General features: G+C 38.2%; 1 protein-coding gene across 1 annotated transcript in view; it reads left to right on the top strand.

The window, feature by feature from the left end:
* GRXCR1 (glutaredoxin and cysteine rich domain containing 1) overlaps positions 1 to 20317 on the top strand; it is a 38798-nt gene extending 18481 nt beyond the window's left edge. Inside the window, exons 2-4 of the mRNA XM_064712137.1 lie at positions 10274 to 10513; positions 17813 to 17878; positions 20138 to 20317. Of these exons, the coding sequence (XP_064568207.1) occupies positions 10274 to 10513; positions 17813 to 17878; positions 20138 to 20317 (486 nt within the window). The remainder of the gene's footprint in view (positions 1 to 10273; positions 10514 to 17812; positions 17879 to 20137) is intronic.
* The last annotated feature ends 6863 nt before the right edge of the window (positions 20318 to 27180 follow it).

Below are 27180 nucleotides of genomic sequence, written 5' to 3' on the forward strand. Positions count from 1 at the left end.
CCAGCAGCGAGGGTCAGAACTGGCCCAGGCACCATCTAACTGGTTATATTGGGATTCATATTCCAATAAGGATCAATGTCAGAAAAAGCAAGTGTACTTCCCATGTGGAAGCCCATTTTGCTCACCTGACAAGAAACCACTGTATTTGGTAAAATGCATCCACTAGCCGCCATGGAACTTTATCCAGGTGAATTGTCACTAATGTGTACTCAAAGAATTGTGCTTCAAGCGATATAAACTAATTTTATGAAGTATGCCTCCAGTCAACCCTCTTAATGACAAATACATTCTTTTTGCCTAGTGTATTCTAGGAAATACTGCTGTTTCACTCACTTTATTTAGTGAATGCCTTGTGAAAGACAAAGCATTCTCTCTGTCACATTTACTTTAACAAGGCTGAATCTTGGTTACCAATTACAACTGGTTAAAGGCCTTGAAATGTATTGTTGTGTATTGTTAGCCAAACAAATAGATACAAAATGATCATCCCAGAGTAATTCTTTCCATAGCTTACAATGATTGATAAACTCAAGGGAACCAAAGAAATGGGACAACACCCAATTCCTGATTTGAAGTGCTCCTTAATTCAGGAATTTTTTGGCTATAGAGACATATTTTGTACGAGAGATCATAATGAGGCTGAAACGTTGTATATGAGGTTTCAGTTGTCTATTTTGGTGTGAGATCCCACAGCACACTTAGAAAATGAAATGGAACGTTATCATATGCCTTGCTGAAACTTGGCTCAGATATTTTCTGACTGCTGCCTTAATGTTGCACTGGGAGGTTCATGCTGTAAATGGCAAGGAATTCAACATGTCTGTCCTCAGAAAATTATTGCACATTATTTTTGCGTGGCGATTGTGATGGTTGATGGAAATTTTCTGAAATAATTTTCTTGTGTGAATGCTGTTAAGGAAATTGTACTATACTGGATTTTGTGTTGAATTTTTCTGATGTGAAAGTCATAAAGATGTAGTGGTAGGATTATGGGGAATAACTTCCAACAGAAGGAGGGTAGATCTGGATTAGATATTAGGAAGAAATTCATACTTTTGGCGGTGGTGAACAGGTTGCCCAGAAAAGTTGTGGCTGCCCCATCCCTGGAAATGTTCAAGGCCAGGCTGGGTGGGGCCTTCAGTGACCTGGTTCAGTGGAAGGTGTCCCTGCCCATAATATGGGAGTAGACTTTGAGGTTTACTTCCAACCCAAACCTTTTTATGATTCTGTGATTTTCTTTGGTAGTGGAAATTTCAAGGTTATTGGCGGTCCATCTTTTTACAGGCAAAAAGACTACATGTTGGACCATGTGGCTGGCACTGATGTAGTACTGATACTTGTTTGGTGCTCCATAGTGTTGTGTTTTGCTCGGTGCCTTTATAAGGCTAATGTGAGGGGAAGAGGACACTAGTAAATTGAATCAAGCAGCTCTCTGCAACAATTAAGGGGTATTCAAATAATGGTATCAGCTCAGCTATTATTTATCTTAGCGTGTTCCCTACACAGGAGGCTCTACCTGAAGGGGCTTCATACAAATGTCACAGGACAGTCTAAGTGCACCTTGTCTGGCTTCTGCTGAATACAGGAATGCTTCAAAGAACTGCACAAAGGGAAAGGAGATTGTTGGACCTTCCTTGTTTTGGTTTCTAGTGTCTCATGTAAACTGCTGAGAACTGAACTATTTTCAGTAGCTCCTGCCTCTTCCCCTTCAATCTTCATAAGGAATGTCCTTGCAGAGCAAAGAATTGCTTCTTCTCTCTTACCAGCCAGAGGAACATTTCCAAGGGTCTTCCTAGAGGCTCTCTCTTTTTATTATTTGTGAAAAATTTCTTGGAGATGTCAAATTGGTAAATATGAGGTGAAAAGGAAATAAGGACTGAGCAAGCAAAAGGGAAACATGGATTGTATTACAGCATTTCTTCCCAGGAGAAGTGCAGACTAGTTCTGAGTTAACCACAGATCTGCTTCTGATTTTCAAATATTTCATTTTGTCCTATCATATGCTGAATGGCATAAGTACATTAAGAAGAAAATACTGATAGAACTTTCAGCACTTGATAAATAAAATACGATTAGACATAGACAGATAGTGATCTTCTTTCAACTAACTTGAATATATTTTTCATTTATTTGAAATAATTTTTGCCCTGGCTGACTTCACAGCATTGCTGCGCCCTGCTGAACAGGAGCTGCTCTTACCCCAGAGTCAGAGCTAGACGTGCCTCACACAGTGTGACTCTGGAGGCTGCAGGGCAGAGGCAGCAGGCTCTAGCAGAGCCCATGAGCCCTGGGGAGATAACCTGCTCCCTTATCAGAGCTCAGGTTGCCTGGGAGCAGGCTGTAACCTGGCTGTGAGTGTGTGCTGGCTGAGCAGCAGGAAGGACACTGAGGGTGAGCTCAGCTGTGGTCTCTGCACCTTCTGAGCCTGCCCACAGCTGGAGCACCGCAAAGAGCAGGGAGGGGCCAGGTCATGCCCTGTACTCCTTTGCTGTGGTATTGTAAGTATTTTTTCTGCTTTGAAATGAAAGCACTTTGATATCTCTTGAAAAGAAGCCTGTACTGAAGATGTGTGGGAAAGCCTGCAGTGGCAGGAAAAGAGAAATTATGTTATATTGTATTATTTGAGGAATAGGAAAGGTAACAACACACATCCACATGATGTCAGAGGATGGAAAGATTTGGTTTTTCATATTTTAGTATACTGCCAAGTGATTTTAGGATAAAAGGAACAGTATAAATATCTTCCTCTGACATCCCCAACATTGATGTACAGTCTGAAAAGTACAAATTAATTACAAACATATATATGCTATATCAACATCTGAGGTATAATTGCATTCTGAATCTATTTTACACTACAGTTGAACAATTTTGAGGATGTCAACCTTCAGGAGGTAAAACTGTGCTATTTTACAATCAGCAGAATATGTTGGGTTTGTAGATAAGAGAGACAAGAATAGCCCAGGCATTAGAAGATCAAAGAATTCAAGTTGTTGCTGTATCACAGCCCTTCCCTGTAACTATGCCCAGCTCCTCAGAGTCATCTAGCCCTATGAAATACAAGCAGGAACAAAAGAGATGTTTCTTGTCCTGTGTTACAACAGGCAGAGGAGCCTGGGCTCCTGCACAGCTTTTGGAAACCGAGGTATTCCTTGGGCTGCTGTTTGTGTGTGAGGTGAGTTACAGCACACACAAAGCCCAACAAAGCCACACAAGTATTTGTGCTATTTTAAAAGCTGAGAAAAGCAGTGACCTGGCCCCTTTGTTTTGAGAAAGCAAAGCTAGGATCTGTTGGGAATGTCCCAGACATTTTAGCTACCTTGTTTAGGACTGCAGATCTTGATGGCCTCACTTGTAAATTGGTATTCATGGACCTTCCCATGAGTCATGAGGATGGATACTGATGATATCATTCCACTGCCCTGAGGGGTCAAAGGTGGCAAGTCCTGCAGTTTATAATCCCTTTAACTGCTAAAACTGCATGAGGAAAATTATAGAGTTATTTTAAGAGAAGGCCAGTACCTGCTTTCACTTGAGTGCTCGAGTGCTGTGCTGCAGAAATCAGACTTCATTCTATCAAACTTTTGTAATATGATGAATTTAATAAAGTTCTGAATTTTACCAAATATTTATGCAGGGCTGGGTCCTTGAAGGCAATGTAAACAGGACTGCAGTCTTAAAGCATTAAAGCACTTAAGAGACAGTGTGGATTCAAATTTACATGTGTACTCTGCTTTGCTGTGTGAGCCCATAAAGGGTTGGACTGCAAACAGTGAAGTGGAAGGGAGTGTGGTTTCTTATGAAGAATTCACACCTTGGCTGGGGACTGCTTGCAACAGCTTCAGGATGTGCAAACAGACCTTGCCAAAGAAAAGCATTTTACTTTGGCAGAGGAAGTCTGTGTATTAGAAGAGGTTGTCTGACCAGCAGATCAATTTTTCCTGAAAAATGGCATTAAACCTTTAATTTGAACCAGGCAGTCAACAAACAGAATGGACTGGTTCACAACACCATTAGCATTGTTATGTGTGGTTATGGTGGCAAATATTGTGGTTTTTGCTTGAACATAGACCTGTAATCTTCAGCCATCTCATTCAAATGTTGCATGTTTTCATATAAACAGTGACTTGATGAAAAGTATGTTTTTCATAAAATGCTGTACATTTTTGAAAACATGTATATTATCATGGAGTATCATGTAGAAAAAAATAGAAACATTTTGGTCATAGCTTTTGACTTTTAAATTATCTTTCAGAAAGTATTCACCATTTTTAGTATATATTTTAGAAGTCTTTTAAACTGCAAAAACTTTTAAATATTGCGGAAATTAAATGCTTAAAGTTTGGTGCTTCTTTTTCTGCAGAACTTCTTCAACAAGAAACTTACAGCTATTTTCTTCCCTTCATTTTCTGAGTGTGAAATAAAACCAGAAAGTTCAAACCAGATTGTGATCAGTTTATTGTTAAATCACAATTCTTGCCACTCTGTTATTGATACAAATTCAAGCTATAAATTATGTAATGCCAATTATGAAGTAAGCAGCTTAATTCAAAGTTTTTAGATATGCAACCATACATACAAAATATGCATGTATGTATATTTATGTATAAGCAGTTTTCTTCTGCTCAACATTTTTTTTGGCTCATGAGTGTTGCATTTACTCACTGAAGCATCTCTGGCACAGGGTTTATAATGTGCTCTAGATTCCTGCCTCAGCCTACTTAGTGAAGCAGATCCTTCTGCCAGTCTGATAGTATCTAATTACAGAGCCAAGGGGTGCATAATTCAGCAGAACTCTCTGAGATGTTGAAAGATGATATTGTGAGACAGAGAAGGGTATATCAGCCCTTGATTTAGGTCACATATGCAATTCAGTACTGCATAAATAACATGTTGAGTGTTATACCTGAACATAGTAAAAACCTTTAAAAATATCATATATGATAAAGCATTTCAGCTTGTATTGAGTGCAAAGTACTATATTTTTTTTCATTTATTATTTTGTTTGTTTAAAGAATCAAGTGTAAATTTGTGAGCGATGCTTCTATTGAAATTAATGATCCATGTATGTAGCTATTCTTTTCAACCCATGGGGTTAAAACACATTTATATTTTCTTTGTAGAGAGAGGATTAAAAAAAAATTGAATGATTACTTTGATAGTGTTGTTCTCATGGCTTTCATTTGCAACCAAATAAAAATGAGGCTACCATCATGAGTACAGTATTCTTCTCACTGATGGACTTGTCTGTTTAGTTGTTTACAGACATGGTCATATACAAAGGTTTTCAAAAAGCAAATTTCACCACTGTTCTAGGAGCAATCACTTTATGCCCCAAGGGATACAGTGGTTCTTACTCAACAAGCAGAAAAGCCTTGGCTTGGACCACTAATAGCTATTAGTCATGCTGCAAAAATATCCATGCTAAGGGTTTTGGTCCAAAGATAAAAAGCCACTCAAAGTCACAAAACAGACAAAAATGCTGTAAAATATATTAAATAAAATCTGTAGTGTTTAGAGAGTGAGTCATTGCAAATATGCTGAAGAATTAATTTGGTATTGTTATTCAATTGTTAGTTAAATAAATTCCCCTCCTAAAAAGAAGAGAAATATCTGCTCAGACTGGCAGGACTGGTCAGGGCCAAGGTAACTGTGAGACCAACAGAAAAACATGGACACATCTCCTGCTGCTTCAGTTGCAGCTGGACCCAAAGATCAGGGATCAGATATAGTGGGGAAAGTCTGAACCCAAAAATATTAATGAGATTAAGGGTATTTATTTGGCTTTCAGAAGCACCATGGAAACCCCTGACTGTTGTACTGTTTTTTCAGAGCTACTGAGAAGTCTGTTATTATTGCTGAGGCAACTTCATAGGAAAAAGGTAAATTCTCAAAGACAAGTTTTAGGAGTATGATTCTGAAATATTTCGTATTTCTGAAGCCCTAGTAATACAAACCATTTTTTTAAGGAGCACTCCAAAATTTTCAAACAACTTGAAGATTGACATATTCTGTAATGTATTTGTTGTACAGTTACATTGACTACTGGAATTTCTTTTAAAAAAGGTTCAGGATTTCAGTGACCTTCTCTCTGTTTTATCATTTACTTTGTTTTGCAACTTTGTTATCATTTACTTTGTTTGTTTTATTGCCTTTTTTTTGGGCATATTTTTCATATTTTTATTTCTACATTTAGTGTCTACTACTCTTGCTCTGTCAGTGTCCTGACATTTTAGGTTTTGGTTTATCATCTGGTTTCAGTTCTGTATTTTCAGCCCTTTTCCAGTCCTCAAAATCCCTTCATTTTGTTCCTCATCTGCTTGCTCTATTAAGCCTTCTCCTTTTCATCAGCAATTTCTTCCTTTCTTTTGTGGTGCCACTTGATAATGAACTCACAAATTTAGCCTCATGGACGACATACCTCAAGATCTGCCCAGTTAAGGATATATTTAGCCAATTTAGCCTCATGGATGACATACCTCAAGATTTTCCCGGTTAGGATTAGATTGAGTCAGCCATGTCAGATGGGTGCCAGAGGGATGTCAGAGGGATAGATTTCCCCCAGTTATACATCAGGACAGGGCTTTGAACAAACTGCTCTAGTGGGAGGTGTGCCTGCTCCTGGCAGAGCTGTTGGAAGCAGGGGATCCTTAAAGTCCCTTACAACCCAAACCATTCAATGATGCTATGGTTCTATGATTTGCAAAGGCCCTGACTGACCTGGTAAAGAAGTCTGGGAAAAGACTGAGTCAGGAACAAAGTAAGTGACATTGTGGTTTTTTCATGTTCTATCATGAACAGGATTGAACTGTTGAAGCAATTACTTCTTCTCTCTAGACAGAAGAAAAGGGCAGCTGTTTCTTAGGCTGGAAGTGGCAGCTCTGCTGTGAAGTGATGCAGGTCATGCTGCTGCTGTTTCTGGCTGCTTGATTCTCCCAAGGAAACTGCAAGCTCTTCAGGCTGAGGCAGTAAAGCAGAATGTGCCCTTAGACTCTTGGGGAGATGGTAACATTGGGCTGCTAAACTAAGAATTGTAAATGACGTAGAGGACTACTACTAAAGCAATTTTATTTCCTCCTGAAAACTTAAATTTCTTCCTTGGCAATCTTTCCATACAGGCACTTTCTCTGAAGCACAACCCTGGCCCATGTGCACAGGGTTTTCCTGGATATGACACAGTGTTTGCCACCTTAGGTCAAATGGTATCCATAAGTGTTGTTTATAATCAAAAGAGAAAAAAGCCTTGCAACAATATTGGCATAGTAAAGCAAAAAGCAGACCTTTATTTGGAAGCTTCCAGGTGTGGTGATGGGCACACCTGGCTGGATTTCTACAATTTTTACAAGGTTGATTAATTAGGATATCTAATGGATATGCCCATTATTCAGTTGCCCCAGTAACCCAGCCCTGGGGCAACCCCTTGGAGTTGGTACAAGGACTTCTTTGCCCCACTTCTTGTTATGATGTCTCAGATTCTGCTTGGAAAGCAAAATGTTCTTCTTGTAGGCCATTTTCCTGACAATAAGACTAAACAGTATTTCAGGAATGTATGACAATATTCTAATATCTAGGGGGAAAAGGGTAGGAAAAGTACTGGAGCTACAGCCATGCATTAGCTATTTGAAAAGCTACAAATACATGAAAAATATATAGAAAGCTTAAGGATCGTAAGCTTCTTGCTTCAATGAGAATTCCACCTACAAGAAGAGCAAATAAGAGGTTAATATAAGTTCCTCCAAATCTTTTGATATATTAATCTGTTCAACTTCCGCAGCTTTATTAAAGTTTTGTCATGCCCATTAACCAGAGAATAGCCTTCTGTTTAATTTCACCTAGAGTTTTATGTGCATTTGTGAGTTACATGAGGTGATTTGAATTTCAAATTTGCAATGCAATATTGTAAAACTTCATTTTCAAAAGTGTCTTTCTTTTCATTTGTTTACATTGCTTGTTATTTATGATTTTGCCACAGCTCCAACCTAGGAAGGAAAAGCACAGGGTTTACTGGTTTATTTCAAGAGTGTATTCTGGTAATTAAGTATGACAGTTTTCAGCCTCTATATTGATTAGAAAAACAAGAATTAATATAGATTATAACCCCCCTGTTGTTCATTACCAATGTGGTTTTCAGACAGGTGGCAAGAAGGATATCTTTCCATGACAAAAGTCCTTGCAAGGACAAATTGTGTACATTTGTAGCACAGAAAACAAGGCTTCTATGAAAATTTCCCTGAACAATTGTTTGATCAATGTTCTTGATACTTCTTTGCAGGGCAAACAATGGTATTTCTTCACTGTCACATTAGGAAAAAAGAAAGGAATAAACATAAAAGTGACTCTTTGTACACCCCTTCCACTTGATATCTTTCCAGATCACTTTACAACTTTCCATTTTTCCATCTCTTCAGCTGCTTATTTGTATGCTGTAGGGACACCACAGTCCTGATGCTTCACCAGATAATGACTGTCTGTAGCCATGCTGCCAGCCTCTGGTGTCTGGGAACAAGCAGCATTAGAGATTAGAGCTATGGAGGAGCAAGAGCTTCCCTCCTGTTGAATGGTTTCGCACTTCAAAATGTATTGTCACTCCAAAGAGGAAGAAAGGAGGAATATGTGAAAGTTGCTATTTAAGAACTTCTTTTGGTTGCTTATGAAAACAAGAAACTCCTCTTCCTTCAAGCAACCCATGTGTGGTTACTAAAATATTTTGCAGTATTTATGCAGAGTACTTGTCTTTTATGGAGACAACGAGCTAATTCTCTTGCTTGGAATGTGTGAACGATGCTGCAGGAGAGTCATACTGCAGTAGCAGTGCAACAGATTTTCAACCTAAAAAAAGGCTGCAGAAAAGTAGCCCATTTTTATAAAACTTATTCTTAAAACTGAATTTCTGACATCCATTCTAAGAGAAAAAATATTGACCTATCAAAACATTGTTCCTTTCCTGAATGGGAGATGAAAGCCGTGGCCACATATGTGGGCAATAACACCTCCAGTGTTCTGTAAGAGATCTGTGAAATGCAAATATTTTTCCTGAGAACTCTTTACTATATGAAGAACCTTGTAAACACCTCTCTAAGCAGAATATACTTTTTCAAGGATTTTTTTTGGTATTTAAGTAGCAAGTTAAATCATAACTGGTTATATGACAAAATCTGCAATAACATCTGCCCAATGTAACAGCTATGTTTTTATAGTTAATTAATGAGATAGGTTAGAAATTATCTAGTCACACATCAAGGTTCATTTTCCATACAGTGCTACAGTGTAGTAGAGATATCCTTGCTTTCTGTTTTCTAACTTGTGTTTTGACTCCTGGAATACTGATGAAATAATTAAATATAATTTGTTGAATACAATGGATAATTTGGAAAGCTTGGAAATGCATTACCAGTTTTTAAAAAGCTGGAATATTAGTTATATATTTGAACATAGTATCTTTATTTAGAAGAAGGATTTTCAGGCTTCTTGAAAATCTATCACACTCTCTTGGGGAAATTAATCCCTGTAGTATTTACACTATCTAATTGTTTTCATCCTAGAAAGGAAAGGAACAGCATAAACTGTTACATATTGAAAAGTAGGGTAAAAAGTAAAGTCTGAATTGTAGTGTGAAACTTTTTTCCAACTAGCTGCATTAGGTTTTTGATTGGACATTTAATACACAAAAAAGATAGGTTTTACTGTTGTTTGGATGTTAATTTGTTGAGGAACTACATTAAAAATTAGAGATTCATCTGTAGCTTCTGCAGTCATAATCTAGTTCAGCATGGAGACCTAAAGTACTCTAAGTTAATCTTTGGTCATGGACATGCTAAGGCTTAGCTTAGGCTCTTGTCTTGAAGCAGATTGCCAAAAACATCTAAGCTAGCAAGTTTAGTCTTAGTCTAGGTACTATCAAACTCTGTGCAAACACAAGCGACTGTATTAACAGAATCAGACATCTGCAGAACAGGGTCGATTTATTCCCATTTGGAGGTCCATCAGGATCTGAAATATATCCCTTTCTTGAAAATATATGTTGACTTACGATCCCTAAGACTTTCCAAAAAAGTCAAGTTGCACTTTACTTTTAGAACTTAAATTGCCTTATATTGCTGTTTTCAAGAACTTCCTTCTTCCTGTTCCATCTTCATGTTTGAATAAAAGTTGAAAGTTGGATTGTGTTTTTAAGATGCTGAGGTTTTTTTAAATAATATTTTAAATAAAACTACTCAATAATTGGAAGATATTAACCCTTTGCTTAATGTAATGGGAACTAATTTTTTTCCAGGTCTCAGCAGTCCCAGAGTTTGGCCGCATAGTAATTTATACTACCAGTCTTCGTGTGGTGAGAACCACTTTTGAAAGATGTGAACTGGTTAGGAAGATATTTCAAAATCACAGAGTGAAGTTTGAAGAAAAAAACATTGCTCTGAACAGTGATTATGGAAAAGAACTAGATGAAAGATGCAGAAGCGTCTGTGAGGTTCCCTCACTCCCTGTTGTGTTTATTGATGGCCATTATCTTGGGGTAAGTAAAGCATGAACCTGTATTTTATTCTACAGCTGGGAGGAGCAGATGAAAATCTTGATGAATGAGAAGGAGGATTTTTAGAAAATTGCCTATGATGCTGAAGTGATGGTAACAAGCTAAGACAGAAATCCTTTTGTAATAGCACTGCACAGATCCTCACTGATAAGTTTGATCTGAAGATGCAAAAGATAACCAGGGAGTAAAAGGCAATAACACATCTAAGATATCATCTGCTTCTTAAAAAAACATGCTATTTTGTAGTTGAAACCACGAAAATCTAGAGAAATTGATTTTTTTTTCCTTATGAGAACCTGTATGTATGATTGACTCAGGAAGATGGATATACATAGCATAAACTTGTCATTTATTAATACCCGTGTTGAATAAGAGACTAACACTTTGGAGTGTCAGACTTTAAATATACATTGAATTTTAGATTATGTAGTCTGTATCAGGATCTGTAATCAACTGAACATATTTTAGATACAAAATTGATTAATAATTTTTAAAAAGTCTAGCTGTAGAAGAGAGAGGAGTCCAACACTGTCCTACTATAAGACATAAACTCCAAATGGAAAATCCCAATTTGTACACTAGTGTTCTAGGTCTAGAAGCCTGCTGACATTTGAAATCACCTTTTCATTGAACCTGTATATATGAAATGTATTTCTCATAAACAGAAAAAAAATCAAAATAAAAAGATTCTGGAAAGTGGCCCAAAGAAAACAGTTTTTAAACTCAGAGAAGGTATTTCTCTTGAGTGGTGAAAAGCTAGCAATTAGCACCAACTGTGAGGCTGTGATTTGTGAAGGCAAACTATATTTAAGCACAGTGAGGTTACTGTGTTTGCATCACTTAGAGCTGTCATTTTCACAAAACATTTAAGTAACAAAATGCAGTGTAACCAACAATCAGGGATAATAAATATTGGGGCTGTATGAACACTTTCTCCTCTTTTCCCCCATCCCTTCCAAGATTTCCATGTGTTCTGCATGGATTAGGCTTCCCTGAGCATTACAACACATGCATTTGCAGTCAAAGGCCTTGCCAGACCACTAGAGCAGCTGTAAAACCACCTGTGTGCAGAATATTAGCAGACAGTGATATTTACTTCATTGTAGAATATCCTTTTATCAGAACTCTGATTTGGAGAGTTCTCCAGCCAGCCATGAGTGAAAGTGCTACATTCAAGAACAGTTTGAAATTCAACAGAATTCACATGAAGATTTATTCATGTAATTATTATGTTAAAGTGTAGGTAGTGAGTTATGATTGCCTCCAATAATATCTTAGTCCACATATGACCAGTTTGTCAAAAGAATTCAGATAAGATACTGAAACTGATTAAATAAATTATTTGCTTAACTAGAGGAAATGCCTGGATATGGTCATTTTGGTGTGATGGATGGCCCATTAAGTCACGGCCAGTTGGGGGATTTTTTGTTTGTTTGTTTTGAAAGATTGTGAAAAACTTGTTTTCTAAAAGAGGAGTAACAGTGTAAAACCCAATAAAATCTCATTAAAACTCTCTAAGTACTATATGAGATTCTTTAGAGAGGTGTAGGAAAGAAGGCATCTGAGTTAGGAAAATAGCTTACTATGGAAGAGACAAATCTGCCTTCTTTAGGTAAAGAAAAATGAAATAATTTAGTGCTCTGATCTAGGAACATTTATTGCAGCAAGGAAACTACATTTACATTGTTTAGCACAAGAAAACTAAAAGCATTGGGCTGCTAAAAACCAGGAAAACCCCCAGATATGGGGTGTGTTTTCCTGCTTATTTTCCTTTTTTTTTTTTCTTAACCTGATGTACACTGAAGTTAGCTGGAAAAAAACTTTAATGGGTTAATTAGAGTTATTCCATGTAAGAGTGACATTATTGTGGGAAAGCAGCTTTGCAGGCAGGGAGCAATGCATGAGACAGCCCCTCTGCTCACAGGGAGCTCATGGCAGTGTGTGCCTCCCCCCTCCTCCTGCACAAGGTCTGTGCCCCCATGCTCCCCACTGGTTATCATTGTGGGAGGCACTGCTGCTTGCTGCACCGCACTCTGGGGGCTTTAGCTGAGGGGAGATGTGCTTTGGCACGATGAGAAAGCCAATTTCAGTGAGAGCAGGGCAGTGGCTCAGGCAGTGCTCTGTGGCTGAGCACCTGCGGCCGCTGTGCTGGGGAAGGAGAGCCCCAGGACGAGCCTGTCACTTGGAGGGACCTGGGTGCCCTCATTCTGTTGGGTAAATGTGGAAAGCCCCACTACTCTATGGCAGTCTTATATGTCTTCACAAGAGAATCTGAAATTCTGCCATTTAGAGAAATAAGGAGGAATGTGTGTTGAGAAGGCCTGGCAATGAAGTATTCCCCCCCAGCTCTGTCAATCCACCTTCAGCAGACAGGGCATCCTGACCCCAGGGGCTGTGTGTTGGCTGGAACCTGTGCCAGGCTTGTGTTTCATTCAAATGCAATCGAGAGCTAATTACGGAATTTGGTCTCATTGGTAACATGGATATTTCTATAATGCTTTTTATAACAATTAACTTCTGATATGCAAACGAAACACAGAAATCCCAAAGCCTGGTGTGTCAGTAAATAAATCATGCCTTATTTTCCTTTTTTCTCACTCTCTTCTTTCTTTTTTTTTTCATTTTGAATTTTTGTTTCCTGAGAAATCCCTCCCTGAAGGAGATTGCATGGAGCAGTACAAAGGAGAATCTATATTGAGCTATGCAGCTTTCAATGAGTCATAATGAAAAAAACCTTCAACCCTGAAATAAAATATGAATAGTTTTGAAAGGTGAAAGATTATTCTTAATGAGATAAAAGTAACAAAAGCACCAAAACCCAGCATATGTACATCTGATAGAGAATATTGTACCCAAGCTATTCAGAAGCACGGACAAAGTTGCTTGAGCATTGCAGGTTGTGGGGATAAATATTCACAGTGCTGTGGAATTTATCATTGCCTGCACAGGGACAATGAAACAAATCCATGACTTGGGCAGAAGCAATAAAAAAAAAAAAATCATATTTAGTCCTTGTCAAGGAAAGTACTGCATGCTGCAGTACAGCAGGGCTTTTAATCTTCTCTTTTTTTCAAGATTGAACCATTGTATTTCTTGACACACACTGTCTAAATATCAGTCTGTCAGGAAATTGCTGTTTCTTTCTGCTGCATGCTCTTTACTGGCTGATCTAATCCCTTCTTTTCACCTGAAGTTGTCTCCATCTGAAATGGAATTATGCCATCTGCTGGGATACCAATGCAGAATAAAAAATTGCTTCCAAAAAAGAGAAAGCCACACAGAAAAAAAATAATGGAGCATTCATTTATTCTTCTAAACTCATATACTCTTGGTAAAGGGATGCAAATAAAACAGGCAAATAAGCAATTCTTTGATAATGTCTTTACTCAGGGCATAATATTTTAAAAATACGTGTATTTTTTTCACTTGAAATATATTATTGAATTCCAGCCATAGTGAACCTTGATTTTTTAAACATATGTGAATTTAGGACTGTTTTTCTGAAGAAAATATCTCCTGTTTAGTTTTCACAGGTAGAATGAATCCAAAACAGCATTAGATTTATAATGAAATTATTTTATTTGACACATTGGTTATAATCCTTTCCAAAGAACAATGAGACTGTTTTTGTAACTGACTTTCAGAAAATATGTATGTAAAATGTTTTTTTGTGAAACAGGAATTTAGAGTTTCCTTTTAGCTGATTTCCAGTGGCCATATATATTTAGTTGTACTTTGTGTTTTGTTAAATACATTCTTGTGGTATTCACTTGAAGGGAGGATATGAATGGCTCTGTGCCAGTAAAACTCTTATTTAATTATTGCATTCAGTCACCTGGCCTTTTCCCACTTGTTCCCTCCATTTTGCAGTTTGACATGTCAGGAAACGCAGGGTTCCATTGCTTTTTACACATCAACCTTTCCCATTCTTTGCACAGCAAATCTGGACTTTCTGGTGCTGGTACTGTATTGCAGTGTCAATCTTCTCAGTTTATGGGCAGATTTCCAGGCAGTTATTTGTAGCCCTGTGTCCCTGCTGCCAGGGGCCCTGGCTGTGAGAGGTGTGGGCAGAAGGGAGCGTGAGCTGTGGCAAAGATGGGACACTCAGAGCCCAGCTCCTCCTTCACTGGAACATCCCAGTGAACAGCGTGGGCCAGGGATGGTGAAGTGTGTGAGTGCATTTCTGCTGCCCTAACAAGAGGCTTATGTGCTTAGCAAAAATAGGAAACTGGGCATGCAATTTATCTGCGCTGCAAATGTGTCCACAAGAGGGATGGTGCGCAGCCTCGCTAATTTTTCTCAGTATGTAAGGAACTATGTGGAAGAGAGGCTGCTTCCCAAAAGCTGCAGGTATTCTAGTAAAGCCAAATGCAGAGCCATAAATCTGTGCTTGTTCCTTGATGAGGAATTACATCGTGGAGATGGTAATGGTTTATATCCAAGAGAGGTGGCAACAGACAGGTTTATTGCCCGGACAGAGTTGGGGCAGTAGGAAACTCAGTGGACCTTGTCCTAGTTCTACAGTTAATGGCAATTTAATATTTGAAATATGATGTTAATATCTGGATGTTCTCAAGGAAAAATTGGGAAAATAATTTTAATAATTAAAAGGATCTGGAAAATATGCTGAGTGATTTGGCCAAGATTGTGGCATTTCCTTGCCAATGGAACATCTGGCTACAACCTCTGGACTCCTCCACCAAAATTCAGCAAAGAGAGATTCACCAAGATTAGTAGATAAAGGATGCACAGGCTTCTACTTTGAAATTTTAAAAAATGGGTAAAAAACCCTGAAAACTCACTTTTCACTGAAGATTTTGCCCATTGTCCCTCATACTCCTTATGTTACTCTCTGGTGGGACAGACTATTTAAGACTTCACTTACCTTTCGGAGTAATTGTGGACTGAACACAACCTAGGAAGAAAAAGAAAGGCATCACTTTCAGGTCAGAAAGCACCTATTGGTCTTAACAGCTGTTTTAATTACTCTATTAACTATGGATCTATATTAATTATGGATTTTGTGTGTTAAGACTCAAAGATCTAGAGGAAAGGTTAACCTCTACAGACTTTTACTTATATTTCTCTCAGGGCAGCCATTAATCAGAGAAGACAGAGTGGCACTTAAAAACATTGATAGCCATTCTGATGTTTGAGTTTTAATTTAAAAACCATAGCTTTCTACTTTGTAAAGAACACAGATGACTGACTGAATGTCATCAGAAATATAAATCCTTTAAAATATAAATCTGTAATGGGAAACCTGTCAAACTTTTAATTACTGTGTTGTAAAAGCCAATTAGCATTCTACAACATTACAGAAACATAGGGCAGAAGTCACAGAAATACTTTTCCCTGTGGATACAGAGAAGAGAGCCTTGTCTAAAGGGGGCAAATTGAGGCTTGTCCAGCTTAAGGAATTTGGGGTGCTGCAATCCCATCCTCAATAACGTTGCAAATCCTTAATAACTCTACTTCAGAAGAGCAGCACAAGCTTTGTCTTAAGCTGCTGCAGTGTATTCAAACCCCAAGCTAACACCCCTTGGGCTGCCTTGGCCACGTTGTGCCAATTGCTCCCATTGCCTGCTCCTCTGTGTGAAAGCAAAGATGAGAGGACAAGCATGAAAGGGGCCAGCAGACTGCTAAACCTGCTCTGCTGGGGACACAGACAGCCCCATGCACGTGTTGGAGCTGGCGCACTCACTGCCCATGATCTGTAGTGGATTTCAGTAGAAGAGTCAGCACAATAAGGCTGGCTCATCAGTCCCCTGTCATCTTCTGTGACTAATTAACTACAACCAATTACCTTGCCTGATACTTTTTAAAAAATATCTCTCTTTGAAAGTATACTCTTATTGCACTTTAAAAGTAGTGTCCACTGAAAATGTGGCTTTCCACATCCTCTAAAATATTAACATTTTACTTTTTAACTAAAATCATCAAACACAGAGTCAAAAGTGCTGCTGTTTTTTCACAAACCTAAGCAAAAAGAATTTCTGTAGGGAAAATAACCTTAGTAGGGTGTCATAAAAAGAGCTTTGAAAGGTTTGGTTGCCTTTAGTTGGCTTTTGGGCCACGCACTTGTAGGCTCAGTGGTCCCCAGCAAGGTTCTGTGAATGCCTGGACACTTGGGGGTGCATTAGAGTCACACATGTATTCCCTGTGCTCGCCAGCAGCTTTTCCTGTACCTCCCAGAAGCTGGAGAGGCGCTGGTGAGGAGCTGGGGCTGACCATGGGCAGCTCTAACTAATGGCACATCTGAGATGTGTGCCAGCATCCCACTGCACCTCAGCCCTGTGCCAGGGTCCCAACACACCTTCTACTTAAGGCTGGAAGAAAATTCAAAGACAAAATGTAACAAATTTGCCATGCAGGGACCAGCGCACTGGGACAGCACAATGGCATGAACTCACCATGTGTGAAGATGTGGCCAATTGCCCTGGCAGCAAGTAAGGCCTGAAACTGTTCCTCAGTTTCCTCAACTTTTGTTGGTTTCTGGTTACAAGTGTCTGCAAGTATTTCACAATATTTAATATTCAATGAAATTTGTTCCCTAAGTGAAGTATAGACGTCCAAATGTGGCGATCTAATTAGAAGAGAAGGGAACAAGATTTCCATATTCTCCCTAACACTTGAATTTTGTCTGCAGATCTCTTGGCATTTACTTTCAAGAGGAAAAAATCTCCAACACTACAATAGAGCTTTGGCTCAGGACACAGAAACCCGAAGAGGCCTAATGCAGTCAGACTAAATTATTATTACATACTGTTGTGTCTGACTTTAATGTTGTTAGAGTATTTTCATTAGTCTTTTTCTCCTTTTGTTATACATTAGGCACATTATGTCTTCATTCACTGCTCAGCTGCCAGAATATTTGAAATACAATCTCCTCTTCTCATTTTGCTGTATTCTCTGATGTGTTGTATATTTACAAAATTGTAAATTTTTGACATAATAACTAGAAATATTTTTTATTCTGTAAGGAAACATAGCCTGTAAAATAAGGGGAAGACAGTCAGAATTTGCAAGCTGTGTCACCTTTTACAGAAAAGGCAATGTGATGTGTCACATTGCTAATGAACTTTAGGCATTATTACTATCAGACCTGTGATTAGATTCTCCTCTCCTTCTAGTTTTACTAAGGTTGACCTAATTGCAATATAATTAATGTGAGTCAAATTTGTCCTCAGCCTGTTTAAAGTTGCAAGTCCAAATCTTCTAATCATCTCTGTTTTTTGCATGGTAAAATGCCTGACATTTTTCATCTTCTTTTCCTAATAGGGTGCTGAGAAAATTTTACTAATGAATGAATCTGGGGAACTGCAGGATCTCTTAACCAAAATTGAGGTAATTGTATTTCTGCAAAAAAATATAGGCAATATACATTTACTATTTGTAATCAAGTAGCTTTTCTTTTTTACTGTTTCCTTTTCTTCTACAATAAACTGATGAACCCAAATGCTTTTTTTGTTTTACTCTTTTTTACATCCTGTTTTGGGGTGAAGGCCCTAAAATGTTATTCTCAAGCTAAATGTGTGTCCTAATCTTGGGTCAAAAAAGTACATATATAGGACAAACAATGTCAGACTATGGGAAAGTGATAACTTCTCACTGAATACAACCACTGTGGGTTTTTTGGGTGTGTTTGGTTGGTTTGGGTTTTTTTCCCTCTCATTTATTTTTTTCCTCAAAAATGGGTTTACTACAATTGCAATGAGCAGCCTGTTTTCTTCATTGCTGGAGATGCCAAAAGTGGTTCCACAGAGTTCCTCCATCTATTCAAGGAGGAAATGGCCATTGCTCAGAAACTGAGTTAAAGCAATTTTGCTTTGTTTTTTAACTTTTCTTAGTTAACTTAACTACATCTAAAGGTATCTGTATATTTACAAGCCCAACAAGCAATATTGAATGTAGAGATTAAAAATATTATTCTCTTAAAATGTTGATATTATTTGCAATAATGTTCTATAAAGTAAGCATTCACCAAAAATTACATAAGCTGGGAGCACACCTAAGATAAAAAGAATGTTAATTTTACATTAAATATTTCCAATTGTGTCCCTGGAAGAGCTGATAGTAATAGGAGCTATTTGCCTTGTGAAGAAGAGCAAGTTTATGAGCTACAGAACAAAAAGAAAAAAAATTCCTTGTTTGCATGTTCATCTGAGTTTTCAATAGGTGAATGCTATTATCAATGGATTTGCAGAAATATTTTAATTTTTCTTGATGGTGCTCCAGGTACTACATTTTCTGTGAGTATTTTACTGTACTCTGGTAATAATTTGTCACTAATTTGTAGTGGTACATAATTCCTCAGACTGACAGTAGCAGGAATTGTATGGATTTTTGTTCTTTATTTGTGAACAAACCTGCAAAGTCCTTACTCAGCAGTGTAATGCTAAAAGATGTGGTGGTAAGTACCCAAAGTGGCATATGTTTCCTTTCTCTGGTTTGAACTTTAAGGAAATTGTTAAATAAACTAGCCAAATTTTCAGCAAGTGAGACTTAAGAGTGTCTATGAAATGTTTCTTCTATGCACCACTGTCTTTAATCCAATTAAAAAATAGAGTAAATTTATTGTTTTACTTGGGAATTGGGACAATTGAGAGGCCTCAAGCCTTCCTTGAAGCAATTTTCTCTGGGTATAACTGTTGGACATTGATGATCTTTCTTCTTTACTCTTAAAGCTTCGGCATTCAACACCCATAAATTTGAGTACCCCACTTATTTCCTTGAGTACCACTTGTCAGAAGCTATGAATGGCTTTTTCATACCGTCACCTTTAACTGTAATAGGTATAATATGTTCAGCATGAGCATGTAAATGCTGAAAGTCATAATATATATCTTAATGTACAGCACAGAACACATAACATCAGCATAAACTGCCTGGAGTTTGGATTCAATCATCTCAATACTTCCTAGATTTAATCTAGACCTAAACAACATCCAAGTAATGCATGCAAGCTGGCCTTTAACTTGCTGATTTGGCAAGTATAAATCCAGGCTAGGGAGGTATTATGTGGTCAATGAACCTCCAGTGAGCCTCTCTGACATTGCATGTGGATTTGGCCAAAGGAAAAGGCAGACTTACTGCTCTTCCATGGTGGTTTGCCATGGGATGGGGGGGTAGGCCTTGCCCAAAATGGGAACCAGGATGTGAATTTTCAGCTGGCCTGGAGTCCTCATTGTCCTGGACCTATGGTGGTTTGTTGCAGAATGATCCGTTTGTTGGGGATGAGCCATTTGTCTGGTGCAGGGAAAACTCGGGGCTCAATTTAAGTCATCAGCAAGTTCCGTCTATTGAAGAGAGCATCAGAGACTTACACAGCAAGTAATAAGCTCATGAATATTCTGTAATTTACACCGTCCATTGGCTACACCACAACACTAGCTCTTCTCTGTTCTTCAGGGGTTACATTTTTCTTTTCTCATGTCTCTTTCACTATTTGTTATCATACTCGAGCTAGGCCTAAGAACACGCTGTCTTGAAGGTGCAGGACTCCAAATTAGCCATGGCCTTGTACTTTTCTAATCTCTAGTCAGCTAAAATCCCAACAGTGGTTGATAAGGTAACATGTTTGTTTTTCTATCGTTCTTTGAGCAGAGAGTGCAGCTTCCTCAGGAGTGCTTCTCTTGTGGGGGCTTTGGTTTCCTGCCGTGCTCAGCGTGCCATGGGAGCAAGATGTCCGTGCTCCGGAACTGCTTTACGGACTCCTTCAAGGCCCTCAAGTGCACTGCCTGCAATGAGAACGGGCTCCAGCGCTGCAGGAGCTGTGCAGGCTGAGAATGGCACCTCCACATGTAAAAACTAATTTTATGGTACTGCACCAGTTTGTAATATGTGGGGTTTTTTTAATCAATCCATTTATCCAAAACAGTCAATAAAAATACATTTGTTGTATATTTCTGGTTTGAGCATTTGAGCTTTTTAATCTTTGATCGCCAACCATATCATGAACTCTAAAATACATCTTTCTAGTTTCCTTATAGAGAGATTTATAGTCTGGAAAACTGATCACATGTACAAATTCTTTCTTCTTCTATATGGGATCATCAGCAGTCATATGTGTTTTTGAGTAATGCCCTCAAAATTACAGCAAAATGAAGCTTAAACTTCAGATCATTGAGCAGTGCTGCTTTCAAATTCAGTGAGAATAAAGATTTTGTAATGTAGACTTGCCCCAGACTGTTCCACACAGCACTTTCCTGAAAAGTCACTAGGGCTGAATTTGATCCTGAATTCTATGTGGTAACAGAAGAATAGAAACATTTCTTGAAAGCCCCATGAATCAACTTTCTCTTTTAATACTGCTTTCTCTTTGTTACAAAAGTATTGTTGTTAGACAAAGTTACGAAAACATTTAATATGGTAGATGTTCATAACCGTGGTAGTATCTCAGAGCTTTATGATTCTGTATGTCACAGTAGATCTTATAATGATTCAGTCAGAACACCTGAGAGCTTTATAAATTGCATATAAATAATTGAGGATGAGATTTCCATTTTTCAGCTTAGCAATTGTTGAGGTTTGATGAGTAGCCTGGCATGATTGTTTCAGGGCATCTGTTCCCCAGGAAGGCCCAGCTCTATGGCCAGACAACTCCAGAACTGTAAATACCTTTGCCAATTTTAGTGGGTTTCCCCAACACAAGCACAAGAGGATTAGTCAGCGACTAGTCTCAATGGACTATGGGCTCTCCACATTGAAAACATTCCAGTTTGGAAGTGCATTACCATTCATGCACTTCCACAGAATACTTTTTAACAGGGTAACTTCAGCAGCCATCACCAACTGCTCATTCTGACATTGCACATCTGTCTCATGCTCCTGCTGCCAGTCTGTATTGGCACAAGGAGTAGAAAGGTATTAGAAAGCACCTTGCTGAGATTGGTGTTGGCTAGAAAAGGCTTCCCTGGTAGTCATTTCACCCTGCCCAAGGTGCATTACCAAGTATTGAGCCATGTAATTTATGTGTATTTCCTCATTCTTTGTAAAGTTGTGCTGACTGGAGCTTAGGAAGGTGCAGTTTGCTTTTCTAGATGTTGTTTACTCTGGTTGGGTACCCCATTTCTCTTCCCTCTTTCCAGTATAACCTTCCTTAATTTCTCTGTGATGAAAAAGTCAGGTATTTCAGTGTTTTGGGCACAGCACAGCTGTGGTATAAACCAGGATAGCCACACCTGCACAGAACGTGGCTTGCAAAAACAAAACCCTCTGAAGACCTTTGTTTTTCGGATGCCTTATTTTCCTCACTGAATTATCAGACAAACATCTTTCCTCCACCTCTCTTGCACTTGCTGTGTCTAGAGGTGGTAGCTGGTGCTGAAGAGCTGGAAAAGTTGAGCTTACCTATCTCTTTCAACATTTGAATCTAAGGGACTTATACATATTCTACTGCATGTTGAATGTGCAGGCTTGAAAGCGCTTGTACAATCCTACTGCTCCTACAGATTCTACCTTAAGGCTCAGAGGGAGCATCTGGATCTTCAGCATAACATGAGGGAGATTAAATTTTATACAAAGGCCATCCATAATTCTTAGCAGCACCCCATATAAAATTCTGAATTGCAGATGTGCTTACTTTTTTACAGCATGGGTAGGAAAAAAAGGAAGAAAATACATTACCCTTCTTTTATTTAATAGTCATGCACCTTCTATTTCTGGCTAATTTTGCAGTCCAGACAGGTATGATACAGAATGAAAGGCAGCAAAAAGCAGAATACTGATGATTAGAAAGTCATAATTTCTGATGCATGAAACCAAACTTTTTTAGTTTTTCACTTGCTATGAATCTAGAGAGTGAGAACACTCTCAATAGTGAATACCAAAGTCAAGATGGCATACTCAAATCCATCCTTGAGGGAAATTACTAGTGAAGAAAATGCCAGTGCATTTGTGATACTGTAATCCCATAGCTTTCACCCCTGAGAGGATATATTGCCTGATGAGATGGTTCATATCACCATTCACCCACCATATGACCAAATTGCTATGACTTCACAAAGTATACTAAATGTTTTCAGTTTTATTGAAACTGAAATTTCCTCATTGACCTGGAAGAAGGGTCTGAAGCTGGTTTTCTTGCCATTCAGGCAATCAGAAATTATTTCCCCTGAGAATGAAACACACTAAATCCCACTTCTTTCCTGATTCATCTCCAGGGGCTGTGACAGAAATCTAGAGAGACTGTCCTAGCTGAGGGCCTAACCCTTCAGAGGCACATAATACCAGTGAGCAAAGATTAGGCAAAACCTCCTTAGTTTTGTTTTTAGAAGAAAAAATTATGAAAGTAAAAGGTCAAATTTTGCAGAACCTTTTTTCCCCCCCAAGGATTTTTATGGGAGATGCAGGACACCTAATGCTAACATAGTATTCTTCAGGCACTGAGTATTTGTCAGTGTACTAGAAAAGGATTTTTTCTCTCCTCTCTCATCAACTGAATTGCTAGTTTTTTCTCTGCAGCTATATTTTCCTTGTAAGAGCCTGTGTGAAAAACAAAACTTTTTTTTTTTTTTAAGGAGATATTTTTACTGTATTGTTTACAATCTCTGCTAGGGTTTTGGGTCTGGCTTCTCAGCTCTCCCCAGCCATCCTAGAAACACTAAGTGTGGAAGAATGACAGCATTACAAAGGCAAGCCCAGGAGCCAGTTGAGAGATATGATGGTTTCTAACAAGATAGATGCATCAGGCAGCTAGCAATATAGCTTTTAAGTCAGTCTGAAATAAAAAAAACGAGGTATGCAGGTCTGTTCTGATTTACAACAGTAGTACATCTTTACTTCCAAGGAGTTAGCAACCATCTCCTCTGCTCTAACAAATAAGACTTATCCAACTGCATCTTTGTATAGGAAATTTTCTATTTCCAAATGCATCAAGCTCTGCTTCTCTTGTTTCTGGCCCTCATGACAAGGCTGAAGTAAGGATCCAAGTAAATGTTCTCTGCCTGACAGCTCAGCATATTGGCCTATATGAGAGCTGTTACAAGAGAGCAAGATAATCCTTGGGCTGTTTCTTGCAAAAGTGTTTATGAGCTTAAGAAAGAGAGTGGTTTGGAGTCTTCAGCTTGCAGCACTCTTTCCAGTGGACAACATAACTGAGCATAAGACTGTTTTTAACTCCCTAGAGAAATCTGCTGTCCCAGGAGCAGTGTTGGCACACAGTGTGTGGTAATTGGGAGTGGGGCTGTGGCTGAGCCTCATCCCCAGTGGGTGCAGCTGTGAGCAGCAGGTGAGCAGCACTGACAGCAGTGAGCCGGGGAGTGCTGAGGTTACTGACCCATCACCAAAGGGAACAGAGGGCACACAGTGCAATGTGTGAACATGAGGGGGATAAAAGGCTGGGCTGAAGAAGGACAGATGCTTGAAGCCTTCTGCTGTGGTGTGGTGTTGCTCTGACTGGGTTGGAGCTTTCTGACATTGTATGGTGGGACTCTGTGTGTTGTGGCTGTCCCAGCTGTGACGTATGCTGTGACAGAGCAGAGCGTAAATTATTTTCCTACTCTAAATAGTGAAGACCACATAAAGCAGGGTGTTCATCCTCCTCCTGTTTGCTCTTTCTTTGTAATGGGGTATTTCAGGGCCATTTTCTTCTCACTTGCACTAGATGAGTAGGGACTGTAAATTTTATTTAATATTGTACTATGAAATAAACAATCTTTGGTTTTTTTTCTGTTGGGGAGTATTTTGCACTTTTAACATACCAATGGACATTAATTTTGTGGGGGGAAAATCTGGGCATTTTCAATATGAAATAGTGCATCTGGGAGTTGCTTTCCATTAAAACTTTGTTTCCATGGTGTATTCTTTCTAAAACTCCATAAAACAGACAGATTGTCTTATGTGTGAACAGCCTACTGTAATAAAATATTTTATATAAATTTGTAATGGTGGGAGTTTCTGCAGGCTTGCAAAAACAAGCTTAGCCTTTTATTTAAAGCTAAAAACTACATCAGGCATAGATCTTAATGACCTCCACATTTAATTCTGAAGTTTTCTGGCCTCAGACATGGTCCTGTCAAATCAATGAGAACCAATTCCTACTGATTTAAATTCCTCATCAGTTCAGTCTAGCCTATCTTCCCTTTACAAGGGAAGTGCTGTGAAATATAGACTCATGTAATTATTGCTGCACTGTATTAATTTATTCTATATAGCACAAATTCCTCTTTAAAAGTAAGAATATGGAGTCTTGAAACCCTCCAAGGTGTTCACTCACTCTGTGGTTTATTTCTCCTATACCTGTGAACATATAATAATGAATGAAAAAGATCTGATAGGTCTTGAAATAAGAAAAATTATTTCACCTGTCAGTAAACATGCTTTATAAGAAAGCTTTCTGCTTTTGACTTTAGTGTCCTGTGAAAAAAGTAACAAGAATTCCTTAAGAGTTTTGGAGTTCTATTAATGAAAATAAGGAATGACTCTTACTGACGTGAGTTCCACAATTTTCATGACTGAATACCTAATGGAAGGCACTTCAGGTATTGTTCCTAGCTATTGCCATTCTACAATTGCATTAAAAGGAATTTTATTCTCTTAGCTTGAGATATATTATTTGACCACCAAAGTATTCAACGGGAAATATTTATGCCGTAAATAATTTAGTAAGGAGAATTAAGATTGCTTAGCTTTCTTTAAATAATTTAGAGATGATAGTAAAGGACATTGTAATCCAACAATAACTTGAAAAGTAAAAATTATTAGAACTAAATCTTTGTTTAATCCAATTTCTTTCTTCTAGCATGAATTTGCTTAGGGATAGTGAATCAGGAAATAATTGCTTTAGAAGGAAATGACTGTGAAAAAGCACTTGCAGTTTAAGCTCCTTCTAGTTTATCAGCTCTACTTTGAAAAATTGGTTTTAAATTAGTTAAAAGGTTTATGAAAATGAATAAGTTTTCCATTCAAGAAAAAACCACAGTGCAATAAGACACATACTGCTCTTTTCTCTCTGAGGTCTCATATTTATGCTACTGATGGAAAAAAAAAGTTGCAAACGAAGGCTTATTTAAAAGACTCCTCTCTGTCCCAATAAACAGAAGTTGATTTCAACAAAAATAATTTTTGTTTTTGTGGCTTGAAGGAAATATGCTGCAGGGTAATGCCCTTTGGCAGTTGGCATTTATATTTTGAGCTGGTGAAAAAGCCTGTAGTGACAACACAAAACAAGCAACAGTTATATGACCATTGAGAAGAGTTGACTACAAGTTGCTGTTTTCATGATTGTGATCCATTCCAAGTAGGCAAATACTGGTCAATAAAAATTCATCAGGCATCACCATATAAATGTGAGCACTCATCAGCTTACCACTTAAAAGTGGCTATTTTACTTTATAAATATTTAATCTAGTGGATGCTTTTTTGTCTGTCAGATATGGACAGAATTCTCTCTGATTTCAAGTCAGGTAAATTATAAATGAGGATGACAAATACACAAAACATCATCTAAATGTGAGTCCTCTCTGAGCTAACTCCCAGTAGCAATATTATACTATTATTTTGGAACTCTGCCCCTGATTTGAGCCAATATCTGAGACTTTGAAGAACATCCAGACACTGTCTTGCCCTCCAACTTCATTTGCAAAATAGCTTTCCTCATCATGTTGCGTATGGGACTAGGCCACAGTAGGACAGGAATGTTGTAATCCAGCAGAAATCCTCCAGACCTGTGGGATGAGATATTTAATCCTTGTGCACCAATAGAGCTGCAGAGGCAATGAATGCTTTATACTGCCTCAGGGATCCAGCCAGACAGAGTGAACTTCAGATCAATATTTCAGCCTGCAAAATTAAAGGACTCAGTAAAAACTTATTTTTTAAAATATAAGCACAAAGATAATAAACAGTAATCATCATTACTCTTGTATTTGCGGTATTACAATCATTGCTTTTAACATGATAAGAAAATCATGCTGCCTCTCATTACAGCTTGATGGTGATAGCTGATGCTGGTAAGTTTTCCTTTTCAACATAATCACTGAGTAAAATTTACTAGAACATTATCAGGCATCAGGACCATACTTTCAAACAAAAGTGAAATAGTATTATTTTTATTATTCTCTCCATCACTTTGGCTCTCACTCAGAAAACACCCAAATAACAAAAGCAAGATTAGCAGACAAACCTATCAGCAAGTTTAGTCTGTAGCACTCTTCCTCAGTGCTTTAGAGAGATGCATTAATGTGTTTTCTGTGGCACGCAGAGTTTCCCAGTGGGGCTCCTTGCTGCTTGATGTACTCTTGTGATATCCCCAACAGTGCTCACAGTGTTCTGAGACAGGTGGTGCTGTGATGCCTTTTCCCTCATCCCATGTTCTTTTACCAGTTTGGAACATAATGATCCTAAATTTTCCAGTCTTTTCTCGTGTTCTTACTAAATGTGCACATCCTGTATCAAAGAAAAGTTAACAATTAAACAATCTCCTTTCTTAATAGCCACCAAATCTCATCTTGTAAGACATACTTCATGAGTAATATGGTTTGAAAACCCTGGAATATTTTTCCACATTTTTTCTCCACTCCTATATCAGGTCTGTGATGGCAATAAGTCTTTCCTATTGCAGCTTATACTTCTTGCAGTGCACCTAATGTTCAATAATGCCAAATTTCTCATGTCACACTTTATGCTTAGCTTCAGACAACTAGGTA

The sequence above is a fragment of the Zonotrichia leucophrys genome, chromosome 4 (genome assembly GCF_028769735.1).
Source record: "Zonotrichia leucophrys gambelii isolate GWCS_2022_RI chromosome 4, RI_Zleu_2.0, whole genome shotgun sequence".
NCBI classification, from domain to species: Eukaryota; Metazoa; Chordata; class Aves; order Passeriformes; family Passerellidae; genus Zonotrichia; species Zonotrichia leucophrys.